Raw genomic sequence first — 12,093 nt, 5'->3', positions numbered from 1 at the left:
GTGAGTGAGTGTGTGAGTGAGTGAGTGTGTGAGTGAGTGAGTGAGTGTGTGAGTGAGTGAGTGAGTGTGTGAGTGAGTGAGTGAGTGAGTGAGCGGGTGGTGAGTGAGTGAGTGTGTGAGTGAGTGAGTGAGTGTGTGAGTGAGTGAGTGCGTGCGTGAGTGAGTGAACGAGTGAATGAATGTTCCAAAACTAGCATTTTAAAATTTGTAAGAGTATAAACATCAAAGAAATGGCATTTTCTTGTGAATTCTGGGATGTTGGTTTAAGAGTAATGTAAAAACAGCCTTTCAACAGTTAACTCATGATCATTAGATCTTATTTAGGTGTTGAGGAAGCAGGATTCTGGGGATGGGCTTCACACAACAGGCAAGTACTCTTGTCACTGAGCTATATCCCATGTTGGCAATTTTTAAAGCTGTGGACTAAAGTAGTCTTTGTGAAATTGAATGCCTGTCAATTCACACGAAAAATAGAGCCTAGTTTTACTGAAGTGGCCCCTGGCTGGAACAACTGATGCCGCTTGAGAACTAGAGAAATACTCACCTATAAGGTGTCTCGGATTGGTGGATGTGCAAGGTGTAGTAGAAAACAGAAAAACTGTCATAGAGAAAAAAGACAGTAGGCCAAATTACTGAACCAACCGTTTCAAAACACGTCTGACATGACCAGCGCTCTTGCACACGTCACATGAGCACGATCCAGTGTCTGTTCACACTTCATTTCCTCCTGGCTTCCTTCTCGACCCAGATATTACATCTCTTAACCACGTTTTCTTTTCCTTAAGGTTTTTTTTTTTAAATCACAAATTACTTATGCTAAATATCAAAAGCAAAACTCATCTTGCTGGACTAGAAGTGCCCATTCAAGGGAGTACTAATGATATGAACTGCACTAATACTTAGAGGAGTTCTGATGTCTGAAGAGCAGAACTGAGAGGGCAGTGCTTCAGCACCAAACTAAAGTGTCTGGGGCAGCGCTCGCTTTGCTGTCAGACATTGGCTTGATTCCCCAGCACTACATGCATACACATTCAATGTGTGAAATTTTTGCCATTTTCTTTTTCTATTTTGCCAGCTCTAGGGATGAGATCCAGAGCTTTGCACAAGTTGGTCCGTGTCCTACCAATGATTTATATACCCAGACTTACATGTTTTAAGTTAAGAATTTATAGCCTCATTACAAACCATTTTGTTTAAAAACTGAAATCTTGAAATCTAGATGGAAAAAAATCAAATGCAAATGTGAATAAAGTAGAAAACTCAAGCCAGATGTGCTCTGACTTACCTAGGAGGGGCGATCACCGGCAAGAGGCAAACAACTTTATGTTGTCAGGAAACTTCTAGAATGTCAGTTACTTAATGTACTAAAATTATGAAACACGGCTAAAAGTAAAATTTGGGAACTAAATTTTCTATAAAATTGAGTTTCTATAAAACTCAATTTTTATAGAAAGTGCTTTATTTCAAAGCATAATGAGTTGAATTTTTTGTATCTTGCTATCATAAGATTACATAGTATCACTGGTGATTTATCCTATTAATATCATTTTACTGCATTAATATTCAATTCACCTAAGATTTACAGAGTATCTTCTGCAAAAACGAAGCACTGTATGACCTCTAAGGATCAAGAATTCAAAAAATAGGGGGCCTGGAGAGAGTGCTCGGGTTAAGAGCACTGGCTGCTCTTCCAGAGGTCCTGAGTTCAATTCCCAGCAACCACATGGTGGCTCACAACCATCTGTAATGGAATCCGATGTCCTCTCTGGTGTGTCTGAAGACAGTGACGGTGTACTCACATACATAAAATAGATAAATAAATCTTTAAAAAACAATATTTCAAAAAATGAGACACCATGTTTTTCTACTTAAGTACAAAGCCAGTCAGTGATGAAGCATACCTATTTGTGGCAATACTACAAAACAACGTCTGTTAAAGCTAAATTTTCTGATACTTTCATTCCATAAAGAGTGCAATTCAATCACTGTTACACATTCTGAAGTAAGACAATTTAATTTGCTTACAAACTCAGGGGAGTGTATACCACAGAAAAACCCAGACACCTGTGTGAACAAACACAAAACCACCAGTGTGCACACACATTAAACTGGGACAGCACAGACTAGCATGGCCCCTGAACAAGGATGACGCAACTTCATGACAGGAGCCGTATCCTTTGAAGGGAGGGCTGCTATAAACCAGGTGGGTAGGGTATAGGAAGGCCCTGGGAGGAGCTGGGGGAGGGAAAAAACATGGTCAAAATATATTATATGGAAAAATTTTAGGTAAACTAAAAGGGGGACACTGCACTGAGATAAATATTAATCCTTTAATATTACTGAGTCAAAAATGGCTTTTCCTGAGAACTCCCAGATATATTTTTCTCTCTGGGAATAGAAAAATACTAAAACTTTCACCAAATAAAATATTTGATTCACCATTTCAAATAATTCATAACACCATACAGTACCTAAATTTCAAAGCTTTTGATAAATCACATATTGAAGAGCTGGAAATTTAGCTCAGTGTTTGAGAACATACATTGCTCTTCCTGAAGACCTGAGTTTGATTTCCAGCACCCATATCAGGTGACTTACAAGTGAACAAAATTGCAGGCCCAGGGAAGTTTGACTTCTGTTGGTACTTGCATTCATGTGCATATATACCTCCCCATATACAGATATTTAAATAATTTTTAAAATCTTTAAAAACATATATAAATTTACTCTAGTTTAATAATATCACTAATAATATCTTTTAACAAAAAAGATAAAATATAATATTCATTCATCCTTTTTCTAAGTCAATAATGAGAATAATAGAGGAGACAGCGTTCACACTTGAGAATGGAAGAGAGGTAGAATTACAGTTATTACTGATTTTTGTCTCATGAGTCTAGGGGGGAAGGTTAAGAGAAAAAGTTCCATATAGTTCAGGCTGGCCTTGGACTTGTTATGTAGCCAAGGATAATGCTGAACTCCTGACCGACCTGTCTTCACCTCCATGCACTGAGACTGAAGCCATGCACTACCCACACTGACGCCTCAGGACACGCTGCAGGGCTCAGTGACCGTGTGTGAACTTAGGTACCAACCAGGGATGTGCCAGGATTTCCCATTCATCTCGGAATACTCTGACATGCTCAATAATGTGAGAGCAGCACATATACACACAGAGAACCATATTGTGCCTGCTAGTACCAGACAGAGACCACAAAGTACTGTACCTCAAAATGTAATCTATTTAAGACCTAGAATAATAATAGATTGGGGTGCATGTTTAAAAAATAGGTTCCTAAAACCTATCCCAAATTCAGTGCAATAGGATCCCTGGGTCTGGAGTCAAAGAATTAAGAAATTTCAGTAAATGCCTCCAAGCAACTCTAAGACACACTAAATCTTAAACAGTGAGGGAACTCTTCAGTAGGAACTAATTCCTCTAATATATTTCTCTCCTAATATTAATTTATAAGTCAAGGCAGACAGGTGAGGAGAGGACGTTTTGCCTCTCACATGCAAACAGACATCTTGCATGTGTGTGTTTTAAAAAACAGCTAAGCAGTTAATACCATCACCACAGTGTAAAGAACACCACAGAGAGCTCTTCACCTCTTCATTTTTCTCATACATAAGAAATACATTCCTTTAAAGGTTATTTAAGTCTTCCCTTTTTTCATTTTCATGCTACACTATTAAATATCCAACTTATTTTGTATGAAGCATGTTAAAGTGGGTAAAGCTGCTTGATCAAACCAGATATCATAAACCAAATCCCATGAACCTATACAGAAAAAAGAAACATCTTCCAAAAGCTGTTCTCTGACCTACACACACACACACACACACACACACACATGTAAAACTTCACATACATTAGAGAAATACATGCTAAGAGTAACTTGCCATAGACTGACTCCTGCTACACATTTACTTAGAGTTGATCCTCAGGACAGAGTCTTAGTCCCAAGGAGAGAAGACAGAAAGAAAGAGGATACAGAAAAGAGAACTTTTTAAATGCTATGGTTTAGTACTTAAACCACACCCACTACCCTAGGATTTTTTTTCTTAGCTACTTAAAACCAGATTTGCTGTCCTTTATAAGTTGTTTTTAAACATCAGTTTTACTTACTAGCAGTATCTTTATGGAAAAGTCTGTTGAAAAACTACTACATTTATAAACAGTGGTTAGCTGGTCCCCAGCAGTGTTCAGCAGAGCCTAGCTGTTCCACGGCCTAGCCAAGACCTGGCCAAGCTGGTGCTTATTCAAGCATGAGCTCTTGCATCTAAGAAGCTTTTGAACTGCACTGAGAAAATGGATTTTTGCAAACTACACGGCCAAATGATGAAACCAAGAGGTTTTTATTATTTTTCTCCTATAAATTGATACCCCTCCCCCCACATTCACCATCAACATGACCAAAAAAAGAAAGTCAGAAATGAAAGAGAACGAAGAATATGAAGTTAAGATCCATAGTTAGCCAAGTTATGACTTTAAGAGGCCCAGGCTCCATACTATGAAGCTACAGTTCACTACAAGGCACCCTGAGTGCTGCTTGTAGTGTGCTTTACCACACTAAACCCATAACCTGGGCCTCAATACACACACACCAGACAATACAGAACAGAGACTCCTGTTTAGAAAATGCTTCTCTTTTAATGTGACTTTTTTTTTAAAGTCATACACGTTATCTCCAGCTGAGATATGCCTTCCTGAAATGCTTTTGCCTCAGCCCTCCAGAGTCCTGGAATTATAGGTATTAACCAATCCAACCCACCAAAATTATTTAAAGAGACAGGATTTAGGGACAGCTAGGAAAGACAATTTTCTGGGTAAATTTTACTACCCAAGTATGGGGGAGCACTTGACTCTGACCCCCACTGGGAACATGAATTTGTAATCTCAGTGTTGGAACGTAGAGATAAGACCATACTTGAAGCTTTCTGGCCAGCCAACTTAGCTTAATCTGTTAGTCCTAGGTTCCAGTAAGAAAACCTACCTCAAAATTAAGGTGCAAGGCTCCTAAAAAATGACACTGGAGGTTAACTTCTGGCCTCAACAGGCACCACTACATGTGTGCACATGCACAAAGGAAAACAGAGGAAAGAGGAGGATCTCATGGTACATGTGTGCACATGCACATGGAAAACAGAGGAAAGAGGAGGATCTCACGGTACATGTGTGCACATGCACAAAGGAAAACAGAGGAAAGAGGAGAATCTCATGGTACATGTGTGCACATGCACAAAGGAAAACAGAGGAAAGAGGAGGATCTCATGGTACATGTGTGCACATGCACATGGAAAACAGGAAAGAGGAGGATCTCACGGTACATGTGTGCACATGCACAAAGGAAAACAGAGGAAAGAGGAGGATCTCATGGTACATGTGTGCACATGCACATGGAAAACAGAGGAAAGAGGAGGATCTCACGGTACATGTGTGCACATGCACATGGAAAACAGAGGAAAGAGGAGGATCTCACGGTACTGCCTGGTTGATTTTGTATGTCTGGGCAGAAACTATCCTGCTTCATCCTCTAAGAATCTGGGACTACAGCGACAATAGATAACACATCTATCTCCTTTGAAGTTAATTTTTCATTTGCTTAATAGTCAAATATAAATGCCATAAAAAGAAAAGGTTCCATACGCTACAACAGCTGCTATTGTAGGTGGGACTTTTTCTTCCTTTATACTGTAATTAAAGGTATAAATAAACAAAGTTGGCTGAAAATTTAGCTCAGTGAAAGAGCACCTGCCACAAGGTCCTAGGTCTGATGTTCATCACTGCAAAACTAAAAGCATAAAACAGAAAGTTTAATCATTCACAATCACAGATTCCTGTCCCTAAATCAAAGCAACCATTCATAAACAGATCACATGCATGCGCATACACAACACATACACACACACATACACACACACACACACACACACACACACACACACACACACACACACACCCCACCTTTACTTTCCCATATTAACCTGTGTAAACCAATCTCATCTCTGTTGGTGGCCTCATAGTATATACATGACTTGTTTTCCAATGCCCCATTATAGGACTTTCAATTTGTTTGATGAATTATGTTTGTCAGCATGCACAAAGCTAAAGAGATGGCTCAGTGGTGAAGAACACTGTTCTTCCAAAGGACCTGGGTTCAATTCCCAGCACCCACATGGCAGATCACAACTGTCTGTAACTCCAATTTCAGAGGACCAGACACCCTCATACAGATATACATGTAATCAAAACACCAAAGCACGTAAAATATAAAAGTAATATAAAACACAATAATGACACAAAGCCACGATTAATATCCTTCTGTATCTGACAATGAATTCTTATACCTAATAAGCCTTTAGGGGGCAAAGTTCCTAAATATATAATTCTAGATCAAAAGGTCATAATACCTACTTTAAATTTTATAAGAAACAAAAGCATAACAATACTCTAAAATATATAAATTTCCATTTCCATTTAACTAAATACAAATATACAGAATATTTCCAGAATTAACTTTTTAAGTTTTTGTTAACTTTAAATAAAACTTGTGATTTTCATGTGTGTGTGTGTGTGTGTGTGTGTGTGTGTGTGTGTGTGTGTGTGTGTATGTGTGTGTGTGTATGAAGGTAAAAATCTCTTTTTAGCTGGTTGGTTGTTTTTTAATCTCCTTATAAATACAAAGCATATTTGCTCTTTTCTCTCTTTTTTTTTTCTTTCCTTTTCTCTTTAGCAGATGTTGGAGGAGACTAAGATAGGTATTCACAATATAATCTGGTATCATCGTGAAGTTTTGATTGCCCTGCCTCAACTTTCAGAATACTGAAAATTACAGATAGATACATGCCACTATATCTTGCTATGTTTTGCAAATTTTTATGTTAGACTTTTATTCTTTATCTTTCCTGATTTAAATACTATTCATATTTAAGAAATTTGCTCTTTTTTTGATTGATTGATTGATTGATTGATTGATTGAATTTATATGAGTTCACTAGCTGTCTTCACCACACAGAAGAGGGCATCAGATCCCATTACAGATGGTTGTGAGCCACCATGTGGTTGCTGAGATTTGAACTCAGGACCTCTGGAAGAGCAGTCAGTGTTCTTAACCACTGAGCCATCTCTCCAGCTCAAGAAATTTGCTCTTGATATATGAAAAATACATTTTTCACCAAACAATGTCTATTAATTTTATTTTAAATATACATTTGCTATGTGAGACAAATTTTTCTGTAGTCAAGTTCCTTTATTTGGGTTCTAGTGTTTGTATATTGTTTAGAAACTACTTTCTTAGGCAAATGATAATAAACATATGAGTCTCGTGAATTCTCCTAGCTGAAGTTCCAAAGCTGATCTAAAATTTGTTTGCATTTACATATACAAACAAATAGGAAAGTGAATTGTTTTGTCTTTCTGTTGTCTGTAGTTAAATCCATCCTGTGTTTTTGCACCCATCTACTTTGTTCCCAGAAATAACAACTGACACATCTTATATATGAACACATACATGCTTAGGTCAATAGCTTTGGCTCTGTTTCCCAACTAGCTCCTATCTTAATTATCCATCTATCAATCCACATGGCTGGTTACCCGGTTCTCAGTTTCACATGATCATCTTCTTCTGTGTCTGGCTGAATCTCCCTCCACTTGACATAATCTCAGAATTCCCCTCTCTCTGTTGGATGTCCCAGTTTCTAATCCTGGCTCAGCTCAGCGGCCAATCAGCAATTTACTGACAATGAGTGCTTTTACACGGTACACAAGAGATTATCTCTACGACTGTCCCTCTGAAGGACAGCCGGTTTTTAAAAGACACTCACTAAGTAGCCCGTTTCTTCTGTTACTGATATATCAGAGCTGTATTTGTAGGAGCCATCATCACATGCCATTTCTACAGAGGTCAGGGTGGGTTTTCTTTGCTTGCTTTGTTTTGTCTTTCAGTCCTTTTACTTTATCTGTTCCTGTGCAGATATAAGTTTCTTATTATTGTCACCCTAGCATACCCATAAAAAAAATCCAAAGTTTTATATTATATTTCTTTCTCTAGAATTCATCTTGTGATTCTCATGTTGATTATCTAGAAGAAACAGAAATCTTGTTAGGTTGCTACCTCTATAGTGGGATTATAAATGGATTAGACTGAAAATTTATGAATAATTCAGAAAAGAACTCGCAGCCTTCTCATTTTGGTCTTAGCAGCAATGAAAATGAAAACCATGATTACAGCTAACATGCTCAGAGCACTGATATCAAGCCTATTTGATGTATTTATTTTAATAGAACCTCATACTAAGTATCATTATCTTCATTTCATACGTAGTGAAATCGAGGTTCAGTTGAGTTAAACATCATTTAGGTCACAATAATGAAGCTGTGTAGCTAAGGTTCTATCCATTTAATCTATACCTGAATTAAAATAAAATAATTTAAAACTTTTTTAATTCAATTGTCCCTTTCAGTTGAATTTAAATTCTCTTCTTAGGCATGGCATACTAATTTGTTCAATTAATTCCTAGGTAAACTTAGTTACTGTTTTGAATCATTCTCTCTATCCACTGTATTTATAACTTATTGTGATTAATATATAAGAAAGCAACATGTTTTAGACCATTACGTTTGCAAGTGCCTAGCTTATAGAATCCTCTTACTGTCCTAAACAATTTTTAATTCTATAGGTTTTCCAAAAACAATGCTATCACAATCAATACTTGTAAACTTAACACAGCGTTTCCAATATTCAATCCCCTCAATGTTGAATCAATCTTGCATGTCTCAATAGTGACCTATCACTTTTTTAACTAAAAGGCTCCATTTAGTAATGTTTCTTTGTGGCTGCTGTCTTAGGAGTGCAGTCGGTCTTTGGCACTCTCTATGTCTTTGAAAGGCTGCTGCTGCTACTTTGCCAGTCTCTCAGCTTTCCTCTTCTCCTATGCTTGGCACACTTTAGCATCCGAATGATAGTACTCTTTCAAATGATTCACCTGTGTGACTGTCTTGGGTGAGTGCTTTTACAACACTTTTCAATTCCTCCTTCTACAGTTAGTGCTGTTGACATTATCTCTTTGTAAAGTCAATCCTGGTAATTTATACTTTCCTACTACATCACTTGGATTTACTTGAAATGACACTGAATAATTCTCTTACTTGTACAAACCTGCAAAATTTTCTCATCCAGAAGGAAAAATATGAGCAAACATCAAAGCAAATGTTACTGGGAAAAATTCACAGCTAGTATGTGTCAAACTGAGAGCAAAGTACTGGTATACAGTTTTATATTAGGACCACAGAATTTAAAAAGAAACCTTTAAACAAAGCTCTATAAGAAATACTGTTAATTACCAGAGAACTGTAAGTAAAAGACAAATTAAGCCAAAACCACTATAAACTTTTTAACAAACATGTACTTCCTGCTACAAGAGCCCAATCTGCGAACAACATTCAGCTAAATAACTACCATACAACTATCAAGTATTTACCAATGGCACCTCACCACTTATAAAAGCCATATAAAAGTGGACAAAACATTCAAGTATAAATTGGCATTCATCTTACTTACTGGAAACATGAACATTCAAGTATTTAACAAGCACTTCCTGATGAGCGTCCTATCAGACATCTGAAGTCCCAGTTACTAAGGAGGCGGAGACTAGGACGTCCAGGCCAGTCTGAGCATAACGCCCACACAAAATGAAGGGCGGGCTGAGGAGACAGCCCTGCAGTCAAGTCCGTGCACAAGCCAGCTAGAGTTCAGATCACCAGCACTCGTGGATATGCTGGGTGGGTGTGATTACAGCCTCAGAGGGCAGACAAGGGAGTCAGCACAGGAAAGTGGCAAGCAGGGTTATCTATACTGGCAAGCTCTGGGTCTGGTGGGGAATCCTATCTCACTGAATAACATGGACGTTCTACCCAGGACATATCCCACCATCAACCTAAAAATTCCACATACATTTGCACCCACAATTGTGCCCACACACATGAAAACATGCATGCACACACACAAACATGAAAATGGAAAAAGACAAAAAAGAAGGGGAAAAACTTATTGAATTCCCACTACATACACACTGTGTAGAGATACAGAAATGGTTATAACATGGTCACTCTTAGCTCAAAAATTTATTTCCCTCATCACTTTCAAGTTCAAGAATACCGTTTGTGGCTGTGTATAAAATCCTCAACAAATATAAACAGCCCCTTCTACAGCCTTCCTTCAGAAGCCACAGGATTTCATAAGAGTTGAAAATCAAAGAAACTATGGATACAAATATGCACAGTTTACTATCACAAGTCTATTATAAATCCTGATATCGCAGCTACACACTGTTCCTCTTCTTATTGTGAGGCTCTAAGTAAAGAATCTAACCCATCTTTGAAATCACAACTTTGAAAGGGGGATCCAAAAGAGGGGGAAGAGCCTTTTTTTTCTTTTATAAGACATTACATTTTCAATAAGGAAGTATCACAGAACAAAACCACAATGAGCTCATCTTTAAAGTATTATACACTGTACTAACATAAGACTATTAATAAATACCTAATGAAAAGGTAATATTTACCATCCTCTGAAAAGTCAAATCTTATACACTATGTGCATAATAACAAAACAAAAGCAACGTGCACACCTACCTGTGCACATGATTCTTCAGGTGTTTTGGCACTGACTGAGTAAAGTGCTGGGAGGTCGAGCCGATGCACAGAGAATCTTTCTAGTGTATGCAAAAGTGCTGGAGCAAGGTGCGAAGTCTGTCCTGAACCTCGTTCCCCAGATAGCAACAACCGAGGCCTATAAGAGGTTGGCTGATGATATGGTGACCTATGAGACATAATAGTAATTTAAAACTATATATTCTGAATATCAGTGTGCATGAGTTGCAGGGGAAACATGCCTATCATAAGAATATAACTTCAAATTCATAAAACTTCTTTTAGTATAGTCTTCTTTTTCATTAATCATGATTCTAAAATACTATCTGTGGCAATAATAATAACCAATATGTTAAAGCATAAAACCCATTCTAAAAGAAAGAAAAAGTCAACAATATTTCATCCTACCATATTATAAGTTTGGAGAGTGCAAGATTGTATCATTTAGCTATTAATCAAACAGTAAGAGTCCTGACAAAGAAATAGATCTGCAGTAAGGAAAAATCTAGAAAAAAAGAAAACATAGACCTTAAGACTATTACCAATGTAAAGCTTAGAGAAGAAATGGTTAAAGCTGGGCATGGTGATTCACACTCAATCCGGCCACTCCTGAGCTCATGACAGTGAGTTCTGGCTGCCTAAGCTACAACCCACAACCCACCAAGTCAAAATATGGTTAAAATGCTAATTTTTATGTTAATTGCATTTTTTTCACTGCTATACTCTTTGCCTACTGACATAGTCATTTTGAAACTTAATTACTCCTGGCTACACCCATTACTGAACTGAACCTGTACCATGGCTTCCTGCACCAAAAATCCCGTGGGGGAGAGAGCTGGACCGTCAGAAGTGCAGACACTCCTGAGAACTCAGAGGAGACAACTACATGCTAACCACATTCCTAACCCAAGAGGAAATTGCTTAGTGCCATCTGTGCCCAATGGGCACAGGGTCCTAGGCGCAATCACGGGCAGAAACCTTTGGGTTTCTGCCTGTGCCAAGAGTTGAAAGCCAGTCCCCAGGAGCACCTACACACCAGAGAGCAGAGCACTCTGTTCCCAGATCCGGCTGAAAGAACACAGGTCTACAGCAGTGCTGACACACAGGCCTACAGGAGGGTGAAGCCACTGTCAGAGACAGCAAGACAAGCTAACACCAGAGACATCCCGATGGCGAGAGGCAAGCTCAGGAACCTAAGCAACAGAAACCAAGACTACTGGGCATCATCAGAGCCCGGTTCTCCCACCAAAGCAAATACTGGATATCCAGATTTTAAAATCACATTTTATGATGATGGAGGACTTTAAGAAGGACATAAATAACTCTCTTAAATAAATACAGGGCAACATAAGTAAACAAATAGAAGCCCTAAAAGAGGAAACAAAAAATCTCTTAAAGAATCCCTTAAAGAATTACAGGAAAAAAACAACCAAACAGGT

At 38.1% G+C, this 12,093-nt stretch overlaps 1 protein-coding gene across 17 annotated transcripts in view; it reads right to left on the bottom strand.

The window, feature by feature from the left end:
- Atad2b (ATPase family, AAA domain containing 2B) overlaps window positions 1-12,093 on the bottom strand; it is a 143,473-nt gene that overhangs the window by 46,731 nt on the left and 84,649 nt on the right. For 11 of the 17 annotated variants that reach the window (XR_015622085.1, XR_015622086.1, NM_001427483.1 and 8 more), the window contains exon 18: window positions 10,637-10,823. Coding sequence is in view for 9 of the 17 variants with exons in the window: in NM_001427483.1 (NP_001414412.1) it covers window positions 10,637-10,823 (187 nt within the window). In the remaining 8 variants the exon portion in view is untranslated. Of the gene's footprint in view, window positions 1-544; window positions 599-1,070; window positions 1,700-8,413; window positions 10,824-12,093 lie in introns of those variants that run through there. The other 6 variants (XR_015622087.1, XR_015622088.1, XR_015622090.1 and 3 more) reach the window with 3 other exon arrangements.

Source organism: Rattus norvegicus, chromosome 6, assembly GCF_021556685.1.
Source record: "Rattus norvegicus strain SHRSP/BbbUtx chromosome 6, alternate assembly SHRSP_T2T, whole genome shotgun sequence".
Classification (NCBI taxonomy): domain Eukaryota; kingdom Metazoa; phylum Chordata; class Mammalia; order Rodentia; family Muridae; genus Rattus; species Rattus norvegicus.
This window is presented reverse-complemented; position numbering and strand designations above follow the sequence as displayed.